We start from the raw sequence: 26,352 nt of genomic DNA, 5'->3' as shown, positions 1-26,352 counted from the left end.
GCCAAAAACCAGCAATGGGTGGATTATTAGCCACCCAAAGTCCCACAAGAAACAGCTAATGGAATATATATTCTAAAGCATTCGACATACTAGTACCTTGTGTACCACCGTTTACCATTACTTCATATTTTATGTATAAAATGGATTGGGAAAGGTGTTTATAGTTTTTAACAAATTTTAACAATTTTACAAAAATCATTACACTGCTTATTGTAACAAAATTCATTTTTACTACGATGTGGACAACTCTATACTATATAGTGTACGAAATCATTTATTATTAGCTGTATGCAAAATATAGCAATTAATTGTTATTTCACTCTTAATTCTATTTAAAGAAATGTTCAGATCATATTAAATTGTTCCTGGAAATGGGAAAAAAACTAATTCTTATTTGTATAGCAATGAGCAAAAATGAAAACAAAACGATACCTTTGTACTGAAACAAATAAACGGAAATTGTAAGTGTGGTGTAAATAGATTATATTTTTTATGATATTGATGAACTTCATACTAATGGTGCAGTTAATGTAACAAAGATAAGTGAGTTAATTCAATTTATTTGTCTTTATTACTTTTTATAACTGTACACTTCTAACTCAAGAATTCTTTAAGACTGTTTTTATGAGTAGAGAAGCTGTGGTTATGTAATTAATAACATTGATGTTGCCAATTATTCACTTAGTATACAACTTATTTTTTATATTTAATTTATTTTGATAATAAATATATTCAAATATATTTTTGATATATAAAATACTTATGCTCCTTCTATGTAATTATTAATATTTGGTTTCTTGAAACTATTTAGATTATTTCAATTTAACTTCCATTGTTCATTAAAACCAGAAGTAATGGTTCCACATATAAGAGTAACACAACATTAGCATTGCTAGGTTAATGTATTTCTTAAATGTTTAAAAATGCGATATTACTACTGAAAAAAATGTTGACGGTAACACAGATGCTGTAACATTGTAGCGTGTACCATGTTAGCAAAGAACGATTTAAAAAAATACAAATATTTGATACATATAGGATTATTTAAAAATATAACAATTAATAAGAGTAAAAAGTAAAAAAAAAACTGTTATATTTAAAAGCGATGTTCAATAAAAAAATTATATAAATTATAGTAATAATATAAGTAAATCTATATTACACAGTTTTTTTAATAAAAAACCAATTATTCCATAAAGTAGGCTGTGACTATAAAAATACAAAGAATCTGGGAGTTTATAGCAGTATTCTTGTAGTATTTAAAATATAACTAATGAAATCATCGCGATGAAAAAGTTGTACAACTTTTTAAAACATTCAGTGAACCCCAAATAAGGTATTTGAGTGGTGCAAAACTTACAACTAAGAGGTAAATAAATAAAAACAAATTGCAGCACTGTAAACTAGAAAAACACTTCCCACGCTCTCTGTTTTCGTCGCTCACGCTTGTTCTTCAAGGTGCCGGATCATTAATCACCCCTAAAGCGTTCTTTATCGTAAATCGATGTGCTGATATTCACTCTATCGCTTTTCCATGAACCTGAGCTTGGATACACCAGCGATTCTCCTGTTGTCGTCGCTCACACTTATTCTTTTACGTTCCGGATCATTAATCACCTCTTAAGCGTTCTTTATCGCAAATCAATGTGCCTATATACGCTATATCGCTTTTTCATGAACCTAAGCTTGAATACAACAACTATACTCCTATTTTCACAACTCACACTTGTTCTTCAAATCTTTAGTCACCAATAAAACGTTCTTTATCGTAAATCAATGTGCATAGGCCTATATACGCTATATCGCTTTTCGATGAACCTAAGCTTGAATACAACAACTATACTCCTATTTTCACAACTCACACTTGTTCTTCAAATCTTTAGTCACCAATAAAACGTTCTTTATCGTAAATCAATATGCATAGGCCTATATACGCTATATCGTTTTTCCATGAACCTAAGCTTGAATACATCAACGATGCTCCTATTTTCATCACTCACACTTGTTCTTCAAATCTTTAGTCACCAATAAAGCGTTGTTTATCGTAAATCAATGTGCATAGGCCTATATGCGATATATCGCTTTTAGATGAACCTAAGCTTGAATACATCAGCGATGCTCTTATTTTCATCACTCACACTTGTTCTTCAAATCTTTAGTCACCAATAAAGCGTTTTTTATCACAAATCAATGTGCATTATATACACTATATCGGTTTCCATGAACCTAAGCTTGAATACAACAGCGATACTCCTATTTTCACAACTCACACTTGTTCTTCAAATCTTTAGTCACCAATAAAGCGTTGTTTATCGCAAATCTATGTGCTGATATTCACTCTATCGGTTTCCATGAACCTTAGCTTGGATACACCAGCAATCCACCTATTTTCATCGCTCCCACGTGTTCTTTAAGGTTCCGGATATTTAGACACCGATAAAGCGTTTTCTTTTATCGTAAATCAATGTGCTGATATACACTATATCGCTTTTCCACGAACATGAGCTTGGATACATCAACAATGCTCCTATTTTAATCGAGTACACTTGTTCTTCAAGGTTTCGGAACCTTACGAAATGTTAAAACGTTTTAATCCAGGCTAAATATATTTTGGATGTGCCATTCGTAATAACTATGGTAATAGTAATTAGAAATTGATGAAGCATTTTGAGTTTGGTTTCTCAAAAGAAATTCTCTATCATTGGAATTCCTATTAAAAATTACTTTGTGTGAAATTTACCTAGTAATACATGTTACTCGTGCTGTGTATAAGGAGTTGAGGTGTGTAATTAGCTGTATATTATGTATGACACGTGAGGCATCAGGTACCGTGTAACCGTTTACCATTACGAGTTTGTCGAGTTGGTAATACGTTACGCATTACGTCTGTTGTAGTCTAACGGAGCAAATGCCAAATTGTAATATAAAAGCACCAACGTGTATTTCTTGAATTCGATACAGGAGTTTTTTAAGAAAACAATCGTTAGCCACACTATTTACTGGTCAAAAAGGGGGAGTGCCTAAAATGTTAAACATATGACACGAAAAAAGTTTCTTTGAATTTTCTATAGCCTAATTCACTTAATATTGACCATCAGACACATACAAATTATTAATCGTTGTATTACTGACAGATAACTAGATAAATTGAGTCACCATTTTATGGTTATTTAACTGGTTTTTTCAAGAAAATATGACATTTATTTACGTTTCATGGTTTACTTAAGTGTGAGTCTAAAAAAAATTATGACCAGAGTAAAAAATTATGTTATAATATTTTAAACAGTTTCATATTGTCCAATTTTGACCTACACCATAATTAGCGTTGCTGGTGGTCGATTTACTTAATAAGAATAATTTATCTATGGACTCCAAGAACAAATGAATTGTGTTCATATATGAAATCGAAATAGGCTCCTCGTCATTTTGACAAGATATAACTAATTTTCATTATTTTAAGTGGATATAGAAACGTATTTTGTAATTTGATTAAAGAATAACACGATGAAACAAGCCGTTAAATTAAGACATTGTTTGAAGTTAGGCGAACTTTGCCGATAATCTTGATTATATTGGCGGCTCTGAACTAATTATTTTAAAATAAAAAGAACGATATTGTGGAAAAAGAGGTTTCCTTAAACATGCAGTTTAATTCTCAGGCCATCCCTCTCTACCCAGAATTTGTGCAATTTGACTGTTTTATTTTAATTATCGCTTTATAAAACTCATGTTTGGTACCTTTTGATTAAATCCCATTAAAACAGCGTAACTATATTGTATTTGAAGGTAATGAATATAAATATCCCCAGCTATATTAATGTATGTCTCATATTATTTATACCTGTTTTCACGTGTAACCATGGATTTAGGTCCCTCTAATTTTAAGGTTACCTACTATATTTCATGTAAAAATGTTTACAGAAGAAAATAAATTATTCGCAATATATTTTAGGACTTTAAACTCTTTATGTATAATTACACGTAGTGAACATAATAATAAAATTTGTTTTACTATATTAATTTTTACTTGCTTAATTTATTTTTAACTTTTCAACAAGCAAATTTAAGTCAACGACCATATAAACTTGTATATACCAACTAAATTTAACACTTTACTACATTTATGAGTGTATATTTTAAATACATACATAAAATTAGTACACAATTGACATGTTTTTACTTACCCATGCATTGTATCCTCTCGATCTTCACCGAAAAGCTTTGCCCGAAACCTGAAAATAAAATATTACTTCTCGTAACACAAATTATAACATATGTATTATTACTGTATATGTGTTTATTTAAAGCTCATTTCTTCACTAAATATTCTCACTCAATTTTTGTTGTAATTATTCAGGTAATAAATATTAATACTTTTAAAATCAATAATGAGAAATATCTCTTATTTGGACAACTTATATTATTGTAAAGCGTACAAGATCTGTAATACCTTTTTTGAGTTCAAAAGTATTTAGTATTTTAAGTATTTTCTCAAAGAAAGGATAATATGAGACTATGCAATTGTAATAACTGATCTCACCTTTTACTACACTCGATTTTTCAAAACTATCTGTCTCTTCCTTCTTACCCCTATTCTAAATGGGCGGTGAGAGAGAGTGAGACCTTTAAAATATCTTATCAAAAATGTATATGGCATGAAATGACTAAGGTCTTCAGGAACATTGCAACATATAAAACCTAAATTACATATAAAATACAGCTGTTATAGAAGTAAAGAATTAATACTGTTGTATCCATAATACATGTAATACTATATATTTGTATATGTATTCACTTCAGCACTTTCAAGCAACACATGTGAATCAAACAATTATTTATTAGACATGACGTTTCACACCAGAGCAAGTACCTAACATTTATCATTAGCATCAGTTATTTAGTCTCTTATTTAAACTAAATAATTGCTCGATTGTCGCGTGAGCGTGAAATCAAGTTGAACTCTCGTAAAGAAAGTTATTAATGAAGCTCATACTTTCTCATTAATAATGTTTCTTCTGAGGTGAAGTGCACATGGCACCAAAAAAATACCAGTTAGTAAAAATTTATCCTTATCAACCGAAGACACAAAATCCAGGCTTAATTCAAAATCATCAACTACAGTATAAACCGTCAACTTAGTAACTGAGCTTCCTCTAACTTCAAGATTTGGAATATAATTATATATTATACACTTGTTGTTGACGGGGTAAAAGGGGAGGGGTGGGGATCGAAATAATCCGATGCAACTTACAATTTTGACTGAGCGCACAGGACATAAGAGAAAGAGTAAGAGTGATGTAATGAAAAGGCCCACTGAGCTGAGTAAGAAATGTCCGTTGTTTTGTTGATAGAGTACGATATTTCCTTGCCAAAATCTTACTAACGGTTAGATTTGATATCGAAACAATCTTATTATTTAACAAATTTATAAAAATTTATTAGCAGTATGGATAAAAATTATATGTACATTATATATACAGTAACTAGATGTATTCAACTGTCGGTTGGTGGAACACGTGCGTTGCACTGTAGGAGTACACATAGTCATATTATAGTGAAGGTCTCATCAATTGTTTTATCTGGAAGGTAGTTAAAACAACCCAGGTGTTTAGTGAAGTGACTAGATGTAGTCAACTGTCGGGTCGGTGGAACACGTGCGTTGCACTGTAAGAGAACACGTGGTCATTATAGTGAACTTCTTATCAGTTGTTTTGTCTACAAAGCAGTTAAAACAACTAAGGTGTTTAGTGAAGTGACTAGATGTAGTCAACTGTCGGGTCGGTGGAACACGTGCGTTGCACTGTAAGAGAACACGTGGTCATTATAGTGAACTTCTTATCAGTTATGTAGTCTACAAGGCAGTTCGAAAAACTAAGGTGTTTAGTGAAGTGACTAAATGTATTCAACTGTCGGGTCGGTGGAACACGTGCGTTGAACTGTAAGAGAACACGTGGTCATTATAGTGAACTTCTTATCAGTTATGTAGTCTACAAGGCAGTTCGAAAAACTAAGGTGTTTAGTGAAGTGACTAAATGTATTCAACTGTCGGGTCGGTGAAACACGTGCGTTGAACTGTAAGAGAACACGTGGTCATTATAGTGAACTTCTTATCAGTTATGTAGTCTACAAGGCAGTTCGAAAAACTAAGGTGTTTAGTGAAGTGACTAAATGTATTCAACTGTCGGGTCGGTGAAACACGTGCGTTGAACTGTAAGAGAACACGTGGTAATAATCACGTCTCCCTGTTCCCTAACAGTAAACAGCTCTTTGACGCAAGTCTCGGCCGTTACTGGCCAAACCTTTGTGTATACAGAGATCCTTTGCTCTCCTACACACGCTGTTGGATAATTGAATGTTTTACCATGATTGCAAGATGATACAATGTTTTGAAAATAGTGCGCCATCCCTCTTGCGACCGACCAAAACAGTATAGGAACCGTTATATAATTGCCCTTGTATCTAATAATTGGATTATTTTTTATCGTATATTATTTAAATGCCTATCATTAAGGCGGTATCATTACTTTTTCAAACCTGTTTTATACCTAGTTATTTTTGCTTTTGAGATTTCACAATTAACATTAAACATCAGAGAGACAAGACTTTGGACCCGAAGAGTACATCCGTTTGATGTGAATTATCTACCATTAGTTACTGAGTAGTTAATACCCAGAAATACAAAGTTATTTGGAGGCATTTTAGAATTCTTTGCTTATAGCATAAAGTAAGTTGTTATTTTTCACTCCAAGTGCATATGATTTATTGTATTATTTGGTAACAATAATTAGGTATTTTGATAAAATCTTATTAACTATAAATAATTTTAAATGGAAACTTCATTTCTTATTGGTATATTTCCACATAACTAGTTGATAGCAAGTGTTAAAACTATATTTTGAAACAGTTTATATTTAGTTATTTTATGAGAGTTTAAACGAACTTAACTCTAGAAATAGTTAAAGGTAAAAGCTGTAAAGTGATGAAACACTAATGCGGCGTTTATTTTAACGTGTTGGAGAATGTGTTCTGCTAGGTAAACGTGTATTAGCGAGTTATGATAAGCATCCTAGCATTGGAATGAGAACCTGAGGCGACCGAAATCGTATATGTACATATATATACGTACATATATTAATTTTGTACATATATATCGAAATAACGTATATAAATAAACTATATATATATATATATATATATAATTTATGTATTTATATATGTTAGATTATTATATATTATCCAAAATTAAATAGCAAGCATTTCAAGTGAGCTTGTATTTTTTATGAATCAATGTTCGTTCAATTTAATGAAAATATTTATTACAGTAAAGTAAACAAACACCCGCAATCACTACTGATTTTCTAGCATGCTATCTGGATAATTAAATTCAAAGTTTTCTTGAATATGATACGAATTTAACATATCGAGTGAAATGCCAGAGGGGTTTCGTAAATCTTTGTTTTGTTCATATTTGTTTTGGCATTTAATTTTGTTCGTCAAATATTAACAATTGTTCTTGGAAGAGAAAACATAGTAAGAAGTGAAGGCTTGACAGTCATTCTAGCTTATTTATAACACCTAAATAAAGTAAATATTCACCACCGGCCATTAAAATACTCACGAGAAGTCAAAGTAATTGGTAGTTGTAATTATAATGCTTAGTTCTCATACATATGAACATATCAACGGAAAATATATTATATAGTAAAATTAAGTTCCTGCATAGATTATATTAAATTTTTTATAACAGAATATCTTGATTTGTAAACAGCAAATCAAAAAGGTAACAGCAGACATAACTTTGTAAGTTGCATGGTAACATTAACATTGATTTAGAAAAAAAATAACAAAGAACTGCTTTAATAAGCAATACTTACTTATTAACAATCTAGTCATTGTTACCAAATAATTAATTTTTAGATTTGTTACTCTTTAACTTGAAAGCTATTAACCACGATAATTGTATATTATATGTGTGAATTAAATATTAGTTTTAAAAGATTAAAACATCTGTTATTTAAGTAGAATAATTTGTAATCTATTAAAGAAGATTTTATTTCTTTACAACTACAAAATTGTATATATATATCCAAAATTATATGCTTTATTACGGATTCTTGCCCACACAATGTTTTGTCTTTATTGACACAGTTTCTACAACTTCTACATTCCCCCTCGAAGTAAAAAGTTCCCGAAGTTACTATTCTGTCCACGACGGTTAATTGGCGTACAGCCCATCGTCTCTGCACTGTCACGATGAATGGTTCCAATTTTCGGTCCAGACTGCTCCGTTCCTATTACCATTAGCTCAACTAGCTCCCAATTAACGCTAACATACCGTTGAATACTCTCGTAATTAGTCGCTATGGCTTTACGTGTTAACCGTGGCACCAGTTCCATTGAATGAGGTGGCTTGGAAAATTCAGATTCCAATGGACAGATGAAAGCATTAAATTTAGAGACATTTCAAGCTGTATAAAAAATGTATTGGGGTCATTGTAATTAATTTAAGTAAATTTAAAAGAACATTTCAGGAATAAAATAATAAATTTGTGGACGAGAACGAAATAATTGACGGAACTATTAACAAAGCACATAATTATAATTGAATAAACTTTTTCGAAGCATACTACTAGAAGAACTGTATAAACCGCACATGAGCAAGTCTGTCCGTATATTATGAGTAAATATGATAGGAACGAGAAAATTTCAGAATAAATAAGTTTGTTAACAAGCTGAGTACAATCATTCAATATGTGTAATGTACCCATATGAAACGAACAACAGATTTTAAAGCGCGCATTACATTATATATCAGTATAGGTTTGTCACTCCATACCGTATATATAATTTTTAATTCTTAAATGGACCACAACAATCTGAATAACAGGTGAATGATTCAAAAAGTGTGTTACTTTGCAATTCATAGGGAATGCTTAACCTTGTATAGGGTCCTAATCTCAAGCGAAATGCTCGTAAAGATCATAAAACTAACTACAACATTGTAATAACTTGTTATCCAGGATACTCCAAAATACTACGATGAGTCTTGTTATCTTTTTTGTTATAAATCAAGTGATACTATAGCTATTCTTCATGTTCAAGTAGGAAATAATTATTTCAGTGACCAATTAACACACTAATTGGGTCGTTTGAGGAAACTTTTCTGTACTTCACGCTCATTGTTGCTATCGTTCGATAAGCCCTGACAAGTCATCAAACTTTGCAAACTACTATCAGGGAAAGATTGCATTTCCTACTGATCAAATATGTATTTAGTTTATTCAATGGGCTGGTTTTGTTAAAAGTTTCGTTTGATTTTGGTGTAAGATTATTTGACGATGCTTTATATCATAGTACAATAGAACTTAAGAAACAATTATAATGTGTTTATATTTATATTGGTATAGTTGTTTGAAAAATCTTATTTAATTGAAAAATAAAAATTCATTGTCAAAATAGCAAAAAAACAGTAACTGAACCTTATTTTAACTAAAACGGTTCATTATTAGTAAATTAAATTTATTTATTTTTAGTTTAAAAGTAAAAAAGAAAAAATATTACGTTCATTGTAGTTTCTAAATAAACTAAAGCATTTAATTGGCTATTTCTGATTCAATTTATTCTATAATACAAGAAATAGAGGATAAAAATTCTTTTATTTTGTACGATCCTTAATTACTTTCTTGTAAGAATACAACGTTTCAATCCACTAATATTAAACTTACTGTGTATTGAATATAATAGTACTTATTACAAGATTTGCTTTACCTTCTAGCGCCTAATTTTTTATTCTGTTGTAAAGTTATGAATAACATTTTGATCAAAATGGATTTTCATTGATGAATTGGAGAGTTTAAGTTTGGCATCAATACAAAATATCAAAGACAAGTAACAGATATCAAGACACAACAACGATATCATTCAATTAACCCAAATTATTTTTTATCGTCTATTTGTTTATATATACATATTGTTTAATTGAAATGTTTATATATAGAAACGCTACATAGCATAAACTATTATTATTTACAATATGAAATCACAATATATTTTGAAGTGAAACACGCGTTTTAGAATCATAGAAAGTCTATATTGTTAAATAATAAATTAAAATGAGTTTCTCTGCACTGTTATAACTGGATTAAAACATTTTAAACATTTTGATTAATATTGGATATAAATATATTTAATTGAATCATTAAAATTGTACGGTTATCCTTACAATACCTGTATTATGAGTTGTGTGCAAATTGTGAGGCTTCAGCACGTCTCATGGAGTCGATCAACAGTAAAGAAACATCTGACCTCATATGAGACCAGCGCAACCACGGAACCGGTAACCGCTTCAGTACAGCTTAGTTAATGGTGAGTATTACCTAAACTTCATCTCTCGCTTCCAGAATTTACATTCCGTTGCCGCAATGCAATGGAGTAATGGGCCCAATAATTCCGACTTTCTCAGCTGTAACTGCGGTGAGGCGCGGGGGGCGCTGTTGGCTTGAGGCGGTATTAAAATATTCTCTTAAGCAGCTCATTTCCTTCCTTTGATCTTATTCGCAGCCTTTGAAAAATTCATGCTTTATCTGGCAATCCGTTTTCTCCCCCAAACGTCCGCTTGTTCACCAGCTTAGCTTTGTGACACAAGCAGATATTACTTTCCGTGAAATGTTGTAATTGTTGAGTAAGCTAATGTAATGCTTCTCAAGTTAAAAGTATACGTATCGTACTTTTATCTCAGTAAAGACAATATAAAATTAAAGAAAATGAACATTTAAGATTGCATATTACCTTTAAGCAATATTGTATTAGTCTAAAAAAAAAACACAATTATATTATAAAGTCCGTTTTACGTGTGTAAAAATATTTGAATGAAGTGAGACACGTTTTACTAAAAATTATCATTACATTGATATTGTGAAATATCTTGGTAATAAAATCGTATCACAGTTTTAAATTTTTTTACCTGAAGGATATACTAATAGAAATGTTGCAAAACGTTGGTTCCCTAAAATTTCTTTAACCCAACCCAATCAATTTTACATGTTCATTATGCTATTTAATGAGATTAGCATGAGAATTACTAACTTCACTATTATCTTATTTAATAACCGTAACATAAGTGTTCATAATGATGAATACATAATACATATCCAATAGGGTAATTTAAAAAAGGAAAAATGTTTTATAATTGATAAAATACGAAGTTAATAAATCATGAAAAGTTATAGCTAAGAGGAGAACTAGAAACGTGATTTAGGGAGCTTTGATTATATTTAATTCTATGAACTGAGAAAATATTTGAAATTTTAGTGTCGAAATAACAATTTTGCTGTATTATAAATATGTTGTTTAGTACATTTATAATATTAGTTTTAAATTATTTAAATAGCCCATATACATTTTTGTGGGAATTAATAAAATTACTTTCACTAGCTTAGTTTCAGACATTGTTTTGTCATTTCAACTACTCAAAAATGTTTTATACGGTATGATCACATATAAGTAACAGTTCCAGTCACTCCACACGCAATTTTCCCCGAACAACATGTTCGGTTAAAATATGAAGCGTTGTTGAATTAGGATACTCTGGGCTTTCAGTACCATAAATGTACGTAAGTTAATAAAGGTACTTACATTAATTAAGCATATGATTGAGTTGTCACATTATCATGATTACAAAAAATCATATTTACTATTTTATGATTAAGCTAAAAAGGGAGACCAGGGCTTGTGAGAGATTTTATAGATATGAATAGGCCTATACATTAACTATAGGTACTAAGAATGTCCACGTAAAATTTAAATACAATCAGTTAAGTAGTTTTACGTTATTGAGTAGCACGCACACCCAGACAGACAAATACCATTAGACTTTTATACACTAGTACGGATGAGTATACATGCCATGAGCTGTCGTATCATTAATTCTAGAATAGTTAAAATGGTCAATGATTATTAGCTCGGATGTGCCTAGAGGTAAAGGAGTTCTTAAGTAAAGTTCTGGTCACGTGGTGACATCACCCAGCATATGGATGCCACTATGAACACAGTCACTTCCAATCTCAAATATAATTGACTCCCGAGTAGCTAAACTAAAGAACACTACCACCAGTGCCAATTTCCATGTTAAGGTATGTGTTCTATCTCTGCCAATATCGGTAAATATTTATTCAACAATGTTTACCTTTGAAATAGAGCTGTTTATCAGAAACATTTGTGCATATAAATTCACTTCTAAGATTTGTTGGTTCTTTTGAGCGTAATTAAGAGAGGCGTCAGTATTTTTACTGCAAATATTTAATAAATATCCTTATTTAAACATGAGCGGTTCTGGAAACATTATTTCATCAAACTTGCAGACGAATGTTAATTTTAGAGTAAAAAACAAAAAAAAAACAACAAATGCTCTTTTACCTTTTGGCCACAGAATCAATGAAGATTTTCCTTGTGCCCAGATGAATCTATGTACCAAGAATTAAAGGTTACATGACTTTTCTAAAATGTTATTGGACAGACGGATATATAGAAGGACGAAATGTTATTTGACTTTTTTCATTCCAGAATTGATAGACATCTTGCTTGGCCTAAGAGGAATCTATGTACATGTTTCAGTTCTCTAGGACGTTTCCATTAAGAGATATCTCATAGGCGTGACGGATGGAGAACGGCACGAATTTAATAATGTTTGCCGGGCCGTTAATAAAGAAAAGTAGATAAATGCAGTCCCATGAATACTAATAAGTTAAATTTTTGTCAGTATTTGTGATTGCTATAGTACTTAAAAGAACTTTTCATTCCAAAATAAATATTTCAATCTATAAGTAACTAAATTGTTATTCCCTCAAGTGATTGAGTAGAAAATGGAATATTTAAACAATAATTTTGTTTTTTATTTTTGTTCACATGGAATATCAAAAAATTCCATTCCTATAGAAAAATTACTCAATATATGTTTTTAAACTTCCTAAGAACAATTAAAGCACTTCTCGTAAGTGCAAAGCACCTACTTATTATGTTATAAATTAGGACAGTGAGATACTTTAATATACTATTTACTCTTATGTAGTTTTGGCAAATATTTACCTTATAGTGTATATAAAATAATTAAAGATAAATTGTCTCACTCACTTTTTTCTCCTTAATTTTAACTTACATGATTTATCACAGATATCTTAATATTTTTCGTACGTATTAAAATACTAGTCTTTCTAGGGTTAAATAGTAAAAATGAAATGTATTTTAGCATATATACTCGTAGAGTATCTACTGTTAATATTTGAAACTATAAAAATATATCAAATAAGTGTAGTAATACCTGCTTTCTAAGTAAATGTCTCTGTTGAAAAAAAGTTTAACACTAAAATTATAACATACTTATATGTGTGGGACTAAAATTACCTTTCCGGCGCCAACCAGGATATTGTTGCTCTGCTGTTACCAAGAACAATTGTGCTAGGATTCCAACGAACCAGTTATCTTACCTGGTGTCCTAGAGTGGTAGAGTGCCACACCGCGCGCCGGTGGCAGATGTCACCTCCACTCGCACTGTCACTGCGTCGCAAGTCAACTGTCCTAGTCCAACCTTCACAGCTCTTTAGCGGAACCTTTCTAATTTTCCTTGTGCTACTCGCCCGAGAATTATCGCCCCGAAACCATTTGACTGCAATTCACACGTCCGCATAGCTCATGCCAATTAGATTTGCATGATTCGCATATAGTGTTAAAGAACCTTGGTAATAATATTAATAACACTAGTAAAAGTGACTCTGCACCAGGTTTGAAAATTTTGACATGATAAAAAAAGCAACGATAAGGTGTTCTAATTTTAAACCAAAGTATAAATTTATCTTAGTTGTCTTCTGCGAATACTATTTTTAGTCTCAATTCTATACCGGTATAAATGAAGGGTTAGCGCTGTTTTTCATAGTTTTATTCTTTTGCACAGTTTCCAAAAATGTGTTCAAAATTAAAAAATTCGGAAAATACATAGCATTCTGGAAGGCAATATCATGGCCAATCCCCATAATTTATTTATAATTTTAAAACTAGTGGTATTCAACTGATGACCGCCGTAGAATATCATTGAATAAAGTAAAAACCCACTTTAAATGAACAGACATGTTCATGTATGCACATAAGGTATTTCAAACTGATTGGCTTTCTTCACATTATGATATGAAATATTACAGTAGCTTAAAAATAACAGAGGAGTGGACTTTAGTTGCTATGAATGTGCGAGCCATATTTTCTCGTCCTAAAACCTACAGGACTTTTATGATGCAACACGTATTATGAAAAATTATTTTAATTTGATACATGAACTTAATAGGGCTTTCTACTATTTGCCTTACACTAAAAGTAGAGTATGAGAGCTAAAAGCAGATGATTTTAAGTGACCGAAACACTTCTTGAGCGTACGTATTTATTTTTTTCCTCGATCGCAAAAGCAAAGAAAACTAAAATATACCACCCAGAGATGTATTAGACCACAAGTATATTAAAAAGGCCAGAATTAAACACTTTTTCGCAAAATTTGCTTTTCAGGACCTACGTAAAAATATATGTCATTATTGGAGCAATAAGATAAATTCAACTGTTGCACTAAATATATTTAGCCGAAAGTGAATATAAACGGCTGGAATAGACACTTTTTCACTGTAATGATTTTTGCAAAACTACGTATATAGTTATATAGTTTTATTGACAAGAAAATACAAACTGGACAAATCTAGGACGAAAGTGACTTTCAAGGGTAGGAAGAAGACACTTTTTAACTCAAGTAAGTTTCCGAGATATACATGTGTAAATATCGTCGTGAGTAGAAAAACATGGCAAACTCAGCAGTAGCGTCATGTAAATAGAGATGTCCTTGCAGAAACTAGTATAAAAGCCAATCGCATTTCTTCTTCACCTCTGATCCTCTTAACCATGAACACTAAAAATTATATGTGTGTGATATATGCCTAATTTCAATTGAAAAATATCATAGGGCTTTATCAAATCACATCGTAAGCGATTTCACTAACAAAGTAACGGAGTTTAGTTTGGAATATTACGTGCTAAGCCGTGAACAACTGGTTGCTTCAAATAAATGTAAATTTTTTGGGGTTCATGTTTATCTTATCTATGTTATTATCGTAAATACATGTACATGTTTTGAAAACTTAAACTATGTTTGCATAAAGTTCCCACGGACTTATCGTAGCCTGATCCCTTTTGACGTAGAGATATAAAAAATGCTTATGAAATCTATAAAATCCGTACACGTTTACATACTGTGAAAACCCCAACATTAATTAGTTTTGAAAGTTGAAATAGGTATACAAAGAAGGATAAGCTGTTTACATAAATGTCACTCGCCTATCTAAGTAGGCAGCTTCACTTTTTTGGATTTTTAAATGCCAGTTTTTAGTTTGAAAGTATAATAATATGGCGAATTATTTAAGCAGAGAGATTGATAAAGCAATATGCCCATAGAGTATTACAGGTTCAGTAAGCTCAGTTTGATATTATTCGCTGCTTTGAATTGATTAGAGGTTAAAACTATATTATTAAGAGTTGAGTGATTAGTTTTAAAAGTATTCATAAGTAAACAATGATACAGGAAACATTTAAATTACAACGACCCTGAAATTAATACGCGCATAAAGTTGTTTATAGTATAAGCTATTAAATTAACGGTGTTATGTCTCTTAATATAAAATTGAAAATTAATTTTAGACAGTGGAAACTAAAAACAGGACATTTGTATACGTTGAGTTTTGTTCAGTGGATTTTAGTTTTTTTTTTAAATAATATATAAAACTAATAGCTTTCATTGCCCCTATGGCTTTGGAACAGTTAAGTTTCAACCCTATGCTGAAACATTGTTTACTTAACATTCTATATAAAAATAAAATTAAACAATCATACATTATTTTGGGTTAGTTTTTCGTAATTTGTTAATTAACGAATTGGTAGTAGTTTTAGTTGCAATAAATAGGCAATTCATGTTCATGCTACGGTTTAAATTTGTAAAAATATGGAATATTCACTGATTGTCATTAATGAAATAGTATTTTAATTTTATATACGCTGAAATGCAACTATGTGTTATTTCCCATGCGCATAATCTGTAATACCTGTGCATAAGAGTATATTAGTTGCATACTGTATTTATTAAGATGAATTTTAGCCAGAATGGGATGTAATAACGGGATAAAATAATTAACAATATGATAATTAGGATGCCAAAAAATAACATGCAGTATACAATTGCATGGTACACTGAAATAGCACCCTTGGTTTTCTGCTTCAATCATTTGAGGTAAACAATATTTGTCTGTTAATCACATAATCGTTAGTACAGAATGAGAAATAGTTTGGAGCAATGGGAACTTGGAGTGAATATAGGGTTATTAAAGTGCTGGATAGCAAAAAGAACAATAATGTAATTCTTAATTGTAACCTATCAAAACTTGTGATTAAGAGGACCATTTATATGGCCTTCATGGTTTACAATATACAAAATACCATTACCGTTTCCACGATTTTACTTAAATCTCGCATATCACAATTTAAAAACATAGTATAGTGATAATGAAATAAAAAATGATTTATTTTCCAAATAAGGTGCAAGATAACATACTGTGTAGAAGATTTAAAGACTCGATAACAAATAGATTACAAAACGTGTTAACTTGTGATCTCGTGGAGGCCAACAATGTAATCGATTTGACCTTGGACCAGATTGTTTCCGTGGATAAGTGTTGTTTGTAACAAGTACACAAGTAACTAAAGAATTAGTTACTGCTGTCACTAGTTCCGTGTAGTAATAACATTAGCGAGTGTTGAAACAAAAACTTATTGATGAGAGTAGAGTAGTACGTAATGCAGTTAATTCTCTTTTATAATACAAAGTTTAACATGGATATAACTACTGAAAACGGCTTATTAATAAAACAAAGTTTTTATTTGACCAACTTAGACAAATAAATCCTACAGATCCGTATTTGTACATTTATGGTAATGATTGCATACTTTGTAAAGATGAAAATTTAGGCATATTGCTAAAAAAATAATTTCTTTTATGGGTGATTGTGTAAAATTTATTATTATTATATATTATATTATAGCCTACTATTAATTAATTTATTTAAAACATGTAAACATCTTTAATCCGTTTTATAATGAAGAAAGTAAGTATAGATAATAAACAATAATATAGCAGAAAAAATATGTTCTTGAGATATCACTCTGAAATATAGAATTTGCTAACGCTCAGCCAAATTCAGTCGAGGTCACATTCACATTCACAGCCATCGTAATCAAACCTTGTGTATATAAAAATAAAATGATTTAACAGAGAATCGAGGGTCCGACAGACCGTAACAAAGGACTTACCAAGCAATCAAAATAAAATATGCATATAAATGTTTTACTATGTCACAATTTAACATGTCAGCTGCGATGTGTCGTCACACGTTTTTTTCGCGGTCAGGATTTCTGCACCGGCGCACCGCAGTCCAGAAAATACGTTGCAGACTTTTCAAACAACGTGACCTTAAATGGTGGCTTAATTTTAATGTTTCAATATTTATTTAAAAGGTAGAAAAATAAGATGTGTGCCATCTTATTTATTGTACCTATGAGTTCTGTGAAGTTTATTTTTTGAAAAATAAACATCACCGAAATCATACTTGTAGAAATGAAGTTTCATGCAAAATGTAAAGTATACATATAAAATATGTCTCTACATATCTTTCAACATGGTACATTAAGGATTTTCCATTAAATTTAGTTTAATATCAGTGTTTAAATAATAAATGTTTATACACCTTGTCACTATAAAATTACGTATGTATTAGGATAGTTAGGCTGCACGTGATATATATGTCACATGTTTGAACCTCCTATGGGTGTATTGAGTTTGTTTACAAATTGATTTATTTTGCTATATTTTCGTTACCATTATGGTTACTCATAAAACGTAATCCATAAATAACGTGTTAATTTGTAGTGTAACATGCACCATAATCGAACTCATATTGAAATAGTGTCTCAAACACAATTACGTATATTGGTTAATTTGTCCGAAATATATCGTGAAATATATATACCGAAATAGACATACACGAATTTCCAGTCCTACTTCGCCAAAGCTCAGCCAACTATAATTTCGATGTCATTAAATATGCGTTGTACTTTGTGTCTTAGTGTTGGACAGTCATCTTGTAATTAGGTGTTGGTCGCGCCTGTATGTTTTTTGATAACTTGTTCGTCTTGGAGATTCCGCCGATGATTTGTTATCAACAATTCTTTTGGGCTAACGTGATGGCGAGCTAAATTCCTAAATTCATTATTTCAATTGGTCAAATATTCAATGTTATCTACAATTTTAGTTTTCTTATCATTTCCTCTCTAAACAGCCAGTTACTCTAACCTTAACCTCATGTGCTCACTTACACTATAGGCCGAACAAAAATGTGTATTATGACTAATTGTCAGTAAGGTATATATTTTATCTTTGTTAAGTAATATAAATTCATCATTTAGGTTATCTTCTACAATAAATGTTTCAACAATGTTATCTGTTCCTAAGAACTGAAAGGCTTATTTGACTTGTTTTCTCATCTTGTTCTGTCAATAAATCTTTTACTGGCTATACAATTATCATTAAAGATAATTGTTGGCTTGTAAGCCCATAAGACATGAATTGCCTTAACCTAGATGACTTTTGGCAAGCAATGTTTCTTGTTTCCAGGATTGGGACGAGCTATCTTGTCCTGCTTGTGCTTGTGTGCCGCTTGACACCTTGTGCCATCACTACAGGGGTGATCGTGTGTCAGTTCCCCGCATGTGAAGATGGGTTAAATTTTTTTTATTTTCAATAAACCTATAATCTTACAACGAACTGTAAGTGGCGGAACTTACGAGAATTTGTTTTTGTTATTATATGTAAACTCAAAATGTTGAAAAGCTTATGGAAACATAATTAAAAATGTAGATACAAAGTACATTTGGTGTGTGTATGTAGTCTTATTTATTATTTGTTATGTTATTTTGGGTTAGTGTAGGGATTCGGAACAAAACTTTTAAATACATGATGTAATGAATTGGTTAGGTACGGTGCAAGTGTATTGGTACTATCGTTTATACTATGGTCCTTATATTGCTGTTGATGGCAGAGAAAAACTTTTCTTTTAACTGTAAACTTTTACTAGTAGCTCAGTTAGATTTGTTTTATAATTTAAATTATTTTGGGCCTTGTTTGACACTTTAACCTTTTAAGGGTTATGCAAATTAACTTTACCTTCTCAAAGTGTACTAGAGTTTTTTTATTACTCTCCTTTATTCTACTAGTGTTTTAAAATCTTTTTTATTTTTCTGACTCTGTTTTCTACCAAGTGGGGATCACGACACACAAAAGTGTCGTAGTTTCTCTTCTGCAGTCTCTATGTGATGTTCAAAAATTATTTGTAAGGTTTAATAACCTTACGGTTTGAATTAGTTAGTTGTGTACTATTTATTTATCGTTAGGTGAAATTGTAGTAGTTAAATCTTTCATTTATGCCCTTTTCTTAAATATTTTTTATTTACTATTTATATAATATAAATGGTTTCCATTTATTGCCGGAAGTGCTATGTTTTCTTTTATCCTCAACATGGCAGAAATATTTGTTTAAACCTTAAAACCTCTCTCTTTCACATGGTACCACAGCTGCTTCCAAGTATTGTTTGTGAGAGCAGTGGGGGAGAGGTTGTTATCAGCATGGTATAACTCATTTTGTTCACATATGTGTTTATTATGTGATTTTCTTGTTGCCATGATGGTTTCTCATAAGACCAATGTAGTAATGTTTACATCCGCTCTGCCAAAATCCATAGATTGGCATGAATCATCATCGAGTCGATGTTGCTTATAAAGAAATGAAGCTACATACAAAGTGTAAACTGTTTAGGCGAATTCATTCTTAATATATCGTATGTATATATATGGATATACAGCCAAGTTTATTTATATAGTTTAGTTATATATGACCAAGTTCTACAGCCTCCATGAGTCAATAAGATAGTACTTATTCTGATAAGGACCAACCAGTGAAAAGTATCAATAAAATGTATCGAAGTTATGGATAATAACCGTATTTACCGCAAGAAGAGTACTTCTATTAGAGCTATGAGACCTAAACTTTCTGAGCATACATTGTAGTAGATCTGTACTAATTCATTTTACATTAGTCATTAAACATTAAATAAATATGAAATCCTTGAACAATATTACTTTTATAAATTTTGATATCTTTAAGATTGGAGACAATAGTTGAATGTATTTTACTTTGAATGTACTTAAAGTGAGGTTGAAATGAAATTAATTAACGGTATTATGACGTTTCCGTTATGAGTAACGTAATACCCACTTGTTTGTTCAGTACCTAGTGATAACAATGATGACGTTGTAATTAGAATTAGTGTAGTCTTAACCAATGATTTGATTTGCGTTATTAGTACAATTGTGATAACTGTGTTAGAGATTCAAACATTACCAGAGACAGTAATACATATCCTCCTGATGTCTGACATGTTTACTGGCCAGTAATTATGTGTGATTCGCACACTCTTGTTGATAACAAAACTCCTTGAGTTTGTCACGTGAGTGTGACCCAAATACATCACGATTCACGATTTCAGGACGTGATTAAGGTATTTTTAGAGAGACATACCCAAATCAGATAAATATTTGCCTATATTTCTTTGGTGGTGTTTCATCTACGAAGCCCTTCTTCACTCGTGGGACTGGCTATCTCACTATCTCTCTCTCTCTGACTGTTGTCTGCCTTATGAAATACATCCCAATAGCGAATTGGGTATAGATATGAAATTTTGTCTGTTATGATACACATGGTCTAGTTTAATCCAACCTTATTTAATATCACCGCAACTATGTTCTTCTCAAAACTTTTCGAATCTTTTAACGTAATCATCTAGCATTGGTAGATTAACAGTTTCCTAGATAATCACTTACAATATCCTGAAGCAAAGGGTCGCAGAATACACTCCACACGTAATCATAAAATAAAATACTTTCAAACACAAAAACACATTTATATTTCTATTATTTTAACCTACTGAAACATGACAATGAAATCTGTGTATGTTTTATTTCACGGTGTTTGCGTTTCTAGGTGATTTGTATTATAAAATATTATCTTACGAGTTTATTTTGTCAGATATTGTTTACTAATATTGTTATTAATTTTTAGCCGTACAATTATTTGCTATTGATGCATATTTAATACTATTTAATTAATCACACGCTAAAGCCTAATTGTACTTAGCACACTTAGTTAAATTAACTATTTGATGTAGACAGTAAATGAAACTGTGTATACTTCCGTTTCTCACACTATGAAGCTTTCGTGACTGTCTAAATACTTTTAATCTATTATAATAACAATTATATTAATGCTGATAGAATAATTAATACATCCATTTATATATATATATATATATATATAAATATATATATATATTTTTTATATATATATATCCATTTAGAAAACATGATGTAGCATAAGTGCCAAATTGAGTTTGATTGTTCTGATATTTATCAATGATGTCAATGTATAGTCTCTTGTGCAGAATTGATAGGAAGATCTCATTACAATTTGCTTATTGAAATTGTTTTCATAATACATGTTCAGATATACTACTTTATAAGTACGCCTATCACAATTTTGAGATTAAAAATCCGTGTCCCTTTAAATATATCGCAATTTAAGAATGCCTTTAATCACATTTGGGACATCCTTAGGACTTGTACAATGTAGATGAACAATAAACGTATTTATACAATTACAGTATTTATAACCTCTAAGCTACTTAGAAAATCTTTCGTATTTATATATGTTTTAATTTTTCTTCACAATTAATGATTTAGGAAAACTATTTTAAGTAAAACGTGTTCTTAAAGTCTCTACCAAAATTTCATTACGCATTATTTATGACCAAAGGTAAACCAAAAGATTATATGATTATATTAAAACTTTTAAAGACTAGTCACCTAAATAACCACCACTTTGTTTTTTTAAACTTAGCCATTTTGCATTTGAGAATGGCTTATTGCAATAGGTTTAAATTCAATATATATCTTGATTACACAAACTAATAATCTCAACGAGAAATTAAATTTTAAAATCTTTTTTTAACCTCTAGTTTTCTTAAAAACTTAAAATTTATACAATAAAAATCGTTACAGTTACGATGTAGTATTTAGGAAATTTAATTACAGATTCAACAAAATAAAGAGAACTGGTATATCATGTGGGAAAAGAGTTTATTCAAAAATAACTAAGCAACAAAAATCAACTATCATTATAGTTCAGAAACTGCTATATAGTGAGCAAAAATCATCCACTGTTGTAATTTTTGCTTCTATAATCAGCTGACTACAACATTAAGCTGCAATCGTAATATTATCATTATCAGTTGCAGGATGCAGTTGGCTTTTGATGAAAACATAATGAAATAAACACTCTGTATGAAATTGTGCAATAAAAGATGAAATTATTTACTATGTGCAATAAAACTTGTGTTGAGAATCTTAATCGTAGCTTGTAACTGAAATTGCTCAGTAGCGGTAATTGTTCTTATAATTCAAAATTGTTTTTAAATCTCTTTTACAAAAAGCTGTTACGTTAAATATATTAGAAACGCTATGTAAATAAATTAGATTTTTGTTGTTTGCGTATGTTTTTCATTTTGCATATTTTCTAGAAGATGATATTTTGTAAATAATATTTGTCAATTTATTATATTGCTGTATTTACGTAATAAAACTTAAACTTAAACTTTTTACATCAACCGGTTCTAAAATCAAAAATTGTAAGTCAAGTAAAGGTAAAAATTTAATGGTGGCTATTCAGGTAATAATAAAATTTTTGAGTACAATATTTTCGTTTATCATTGGTCCAGAAATAATATCTGAAAGATCGTCGGAGGCAACTTATATCTCAGACAAGAAAAATCGTAGAGAAAACTTAGAAATGTTTTGAACCTTCGTCCTCCTCGTAACGACTTTTGTGGATATGCCTTAAAAAGGAATTATTCAAAAGTATAATTAGAAACAATTAGGTTTGAGAAGTGTACAGTTGAAAGCAGTAAGGAATATGAAATAACTTCTACTCTTATACATTTTTCGATGTCTTTTAAATTTTGAAGATGTAGTACCTTCAAAATACGAAAAAGAAAGTTATTTTTTAGGTATTATGACGCTGGTAAAAAATTTAAAGATTTTTAAAATTTTGTGATAGCTGACAAAAACCAAAATGTTATGCGTTTTATTGCTTTAAGACAGCGGCTGTACTATGTGTAAGGAGTATAATATAATATAACGGCTGTATGGGTGAAGACTATAATTATTGCACTATCTAAGTTGACTCCAATGATAATCTGAAAATCGTATTTAAAATAGATTAGGGATTGAGTCTAATTAAAACAGATTCTAAATGGTAGCCATGAAAATTGACCATCATTTGATGTAGATTCTTTTCAGTAATACTACTTTAAAGGTAAAATAACATTTAGGAAAAAAATTCTACTTTTATATCATATCACAAATAAAATATCACAAATTTATCAAGATAATCATTAATTATTAGAAGGATTTCTTAAATATTAGTATATTAGTATGTTATTTGTGTATAAATCAAAAAGAATAAGACGAAACGACGCGACCCGACGTTCTAACACATTGTTCCACCGACTGTGCTGGAAGAAATAATTTAATATCCTGTACAGTTGAAGTTAGCAGGTAGACGTAGTCTTCTGAAGTATATATTGACATATAAGCAGTATGTGAAAACTGTTCTAATAATAAACCGATTGTATCCGTTACGGCCAGGATTATATTTCAAATATTTTAATAAGTTTTATCTATGCACATTCAACTCTACACATTTATAAAGTGAACACTTCGACTTCCGTCTGTGGATTTTCAGCTGGCTCAATTAGTATATATTTTAACGGTAACAATCAAAGGTACGTGGTGCAACTATAGCGTCAGAATCTAAGCCCAGAACGAACTAAAAATATTCCGGGACCTCAGCACACTAATACAATCCAAGATTGTATTCTATAAGTGTCAGGATTTTGGTGGCCTTTCTACATTAAGTTTTAAGGATATTTTATCCGTTCCAGTACGATTTGAATTGTATCTTTTTTAAACGAAACCCTTCTGACAATGAAAGAAATACATTCAACAGCGTTTTAAACAGGGAATCTTTCATAATATTTAGCAATTTAAGAATATGCATTTAAATATTTTTAAAACTGCTAAATCTTTTTAATAAAGCAGACATCTTAGTTTTTTATTGTAGAACACTCTCTTTTAATATTAATTTTAACAGTTAAAGTAATTTTAAGACTCTCTGAAACATTTTATATGTCCTTTAATACACCCGTTTAAATATGCGAGTGAGAGTGTTAAGATTCATTATGGAGTTTAAAATTTCCAAAGCAAACTTTTAAATGTTTGACGATCTCATTATTCTAAACTCTAAATCTATTATCTTAAATTTAGTAATTTTCCAATGTTAAAGTATTTGAATGAGCATTAAAAATTCATATTTTTGAAAAGACAAATAGTGCTAGGTTTATAAACATATTAAGGAAACTGAAAAGATTCAATCAAGCAAAACGTTATTTTCTTCTATTAGTACATTTTGAGCGTTATGAAAACGCCTAACGGGTGACTGGCGTACCTATCTTGCGAATAACTATATTTTGTTTTTATGCCCCATTATCTCGGAACCTATTAGTCATACATCCTTCAAATTTTCACTTCTACTTTTGTTGGGTATGGGAAGTTTACTGAGCAAAAATTAATCATTTACAGCAGTTATAAATATTTGATTAATTTTTTGAAAATTTTTAGAGAACAAATTTAATTTTAAAACACAGAATGTTTTACCTTAGTAAAATATAGAAACTTGCTTTAAATAGTATAAAAGTATATCAGTAGAACTACTATATTGGGTTTTTTGTCACAAAATCAACCTTCCGGAATATACAAAAAAAAAACACAAAAATGACAGGACATGTTGATCATTTGCTCGCTAAATTGAACTTAACTCAACACCACATCCAGGTTCTTCATCTTGATCCTCTAGCATCAGTCTTTTCCTCCTTCTTGCTGTCCTGGCTTCTTGTGTTACTTGTTGCCCACACTGCTTTTACCGTTCCATTTAAATCACTGAAATGGTTTCTCATAGCTTTAACACAGTAATCCTCTTGGATTAGTATTTTCTGTGAATTCGTGGTTCTTCAGTGGTTTGCAATAGTTATTTTTATAGAGAGAAATATGTTATTTTTGATTTTTTTGATTTATTTATTTTAAACTGTCGGTTTAATACAGTTATACAGTTTTTGTACTTTACTTATGTGTAAAGTAAAGTGTTTTGTTGTGTGTATGTGTTGTAAAATAAAGTGTGTAAAGTGCTTTAGATTTTTCATTACAGTGTAATTTGTCAGTGACGTTTGCTATTTATTTGAGTTAGTAGAAATCAGAGTAGGCTAGTAGATACCATGATGTTTCCGTAATCAATACGAATACTTTTACCATTAAATATTGGTGTAAGCCTTAATTACTGGTTATTACAGAAATAAGGGGTTAACTAGTTAAGAATGTGTAAAGCGTCTTTGGATTGTTGATATCTGGTCAGGCTATATGTACCTTGCTTTCCTCTGGAAAATACCTTGGTAGAATGTCCTGAAGCGTCCTAACTGGCACAGCATTTAGAACAAGTTTTCTCACTATCATACCTAGAAATGTAGTTACCATAATGCAATATCGTCAGTATTTAGCTACCGGTACTAATTTGTTTAGTAATTATGTTCACTATTTTTACTTTTTACATTTACACCGAAATATCAAAATTTGAATAAGTAACACATGTTACAACTACAGTTTAATATTGTTTTCAAAATTAAATACTGTAAAAGATATAATATATCTTTTTAAAATAACGTAATATATACTAAAATAGAACTATTTACCTCATTATTTCTGTCAGCTTCCCACTAAGATGAACAAGTCTACAATCCGGGTGCTAAAATTTTAGTGTTTAAAAATGGAAGTCTCACATGAGGCTACTCAACGTTACACTGAGCAGGCAACAACAAAGTTAGCATCTTGTTGTCAAAATTATCACGTCATTTAAAACGGCACTAAAACTGTTTACGACAAGTAGAATAATCTCAAATAATATTATATTCTTACGAATATATTACATGTATCTTTAGGTCAGTCATTGTAGACACAGCATAGTTAGCAAACAATCGCGTCGTTCCGATTTTTTTGTATATTGATAGGAT

At 30.5% G+C, this 26,352-nt stretch overlaps 1 protein-coding gene across 3 annotated transcripts in view; it reads right to left on the bottom strand.

Annotated features, from left to right (window-relative positions):
• Nucleotides 1-26,117, bottom strand: part of LOC124364947 (sodium/hydrogen exchanger 9B2) — an 87,561-nt gene extending 61,444 nt beyond the window's left edge. The window contains exons 1-2 of one of the 3 annotated variants that reach the window (XM_046820792.1): nucleotides 26,035-26,117; nucleotides 4,185-4,232 (exon numbers count right to left, since the gene is read on the bottom strand). In XM_046820792.1, the coding sequence (XP_046676748.1) occupies nucleotides 4,185-4,232; nucleotides 26,035-26,039 (53 nt within the window). In that variant the 5' untranslated portion in view covers nucleotides 26,040-26,117. Of the gene's footprint in view, nucleotides 1-4,184; nucleotides 4,233-13,398; nucleotides 13,619-26,034 lie in introns of those variants that run through there. The other 2 variants (XM_046820794.1, XM_046820795.1) reach the window with 2 other exon arrangements.
• Nucleotides 26,118-26,352: the final 235 nt, after the last annotated feature.

The sequence above is a fragment of the Homalodisca vitripennis genome, chromosome 6, assembly GCF_021130785.1.
Source record: "Homalodisca vitripennis isolate AUS2020 chromosome 6, UT_GWSS_2.1, whole genome shotgun sequence".
Classification (NCBI taxonomy): Eukaryota; Metazoa; Arthropoda; class Insecta; order Hemiptera; family Cicadellidae; genus Homalodisca; species Homalodisca vitripennis.
Note: the sequence above shows the minus strand (reverse complement) of the source record. Positions and strands in the feature narration are given on the sequence as shown.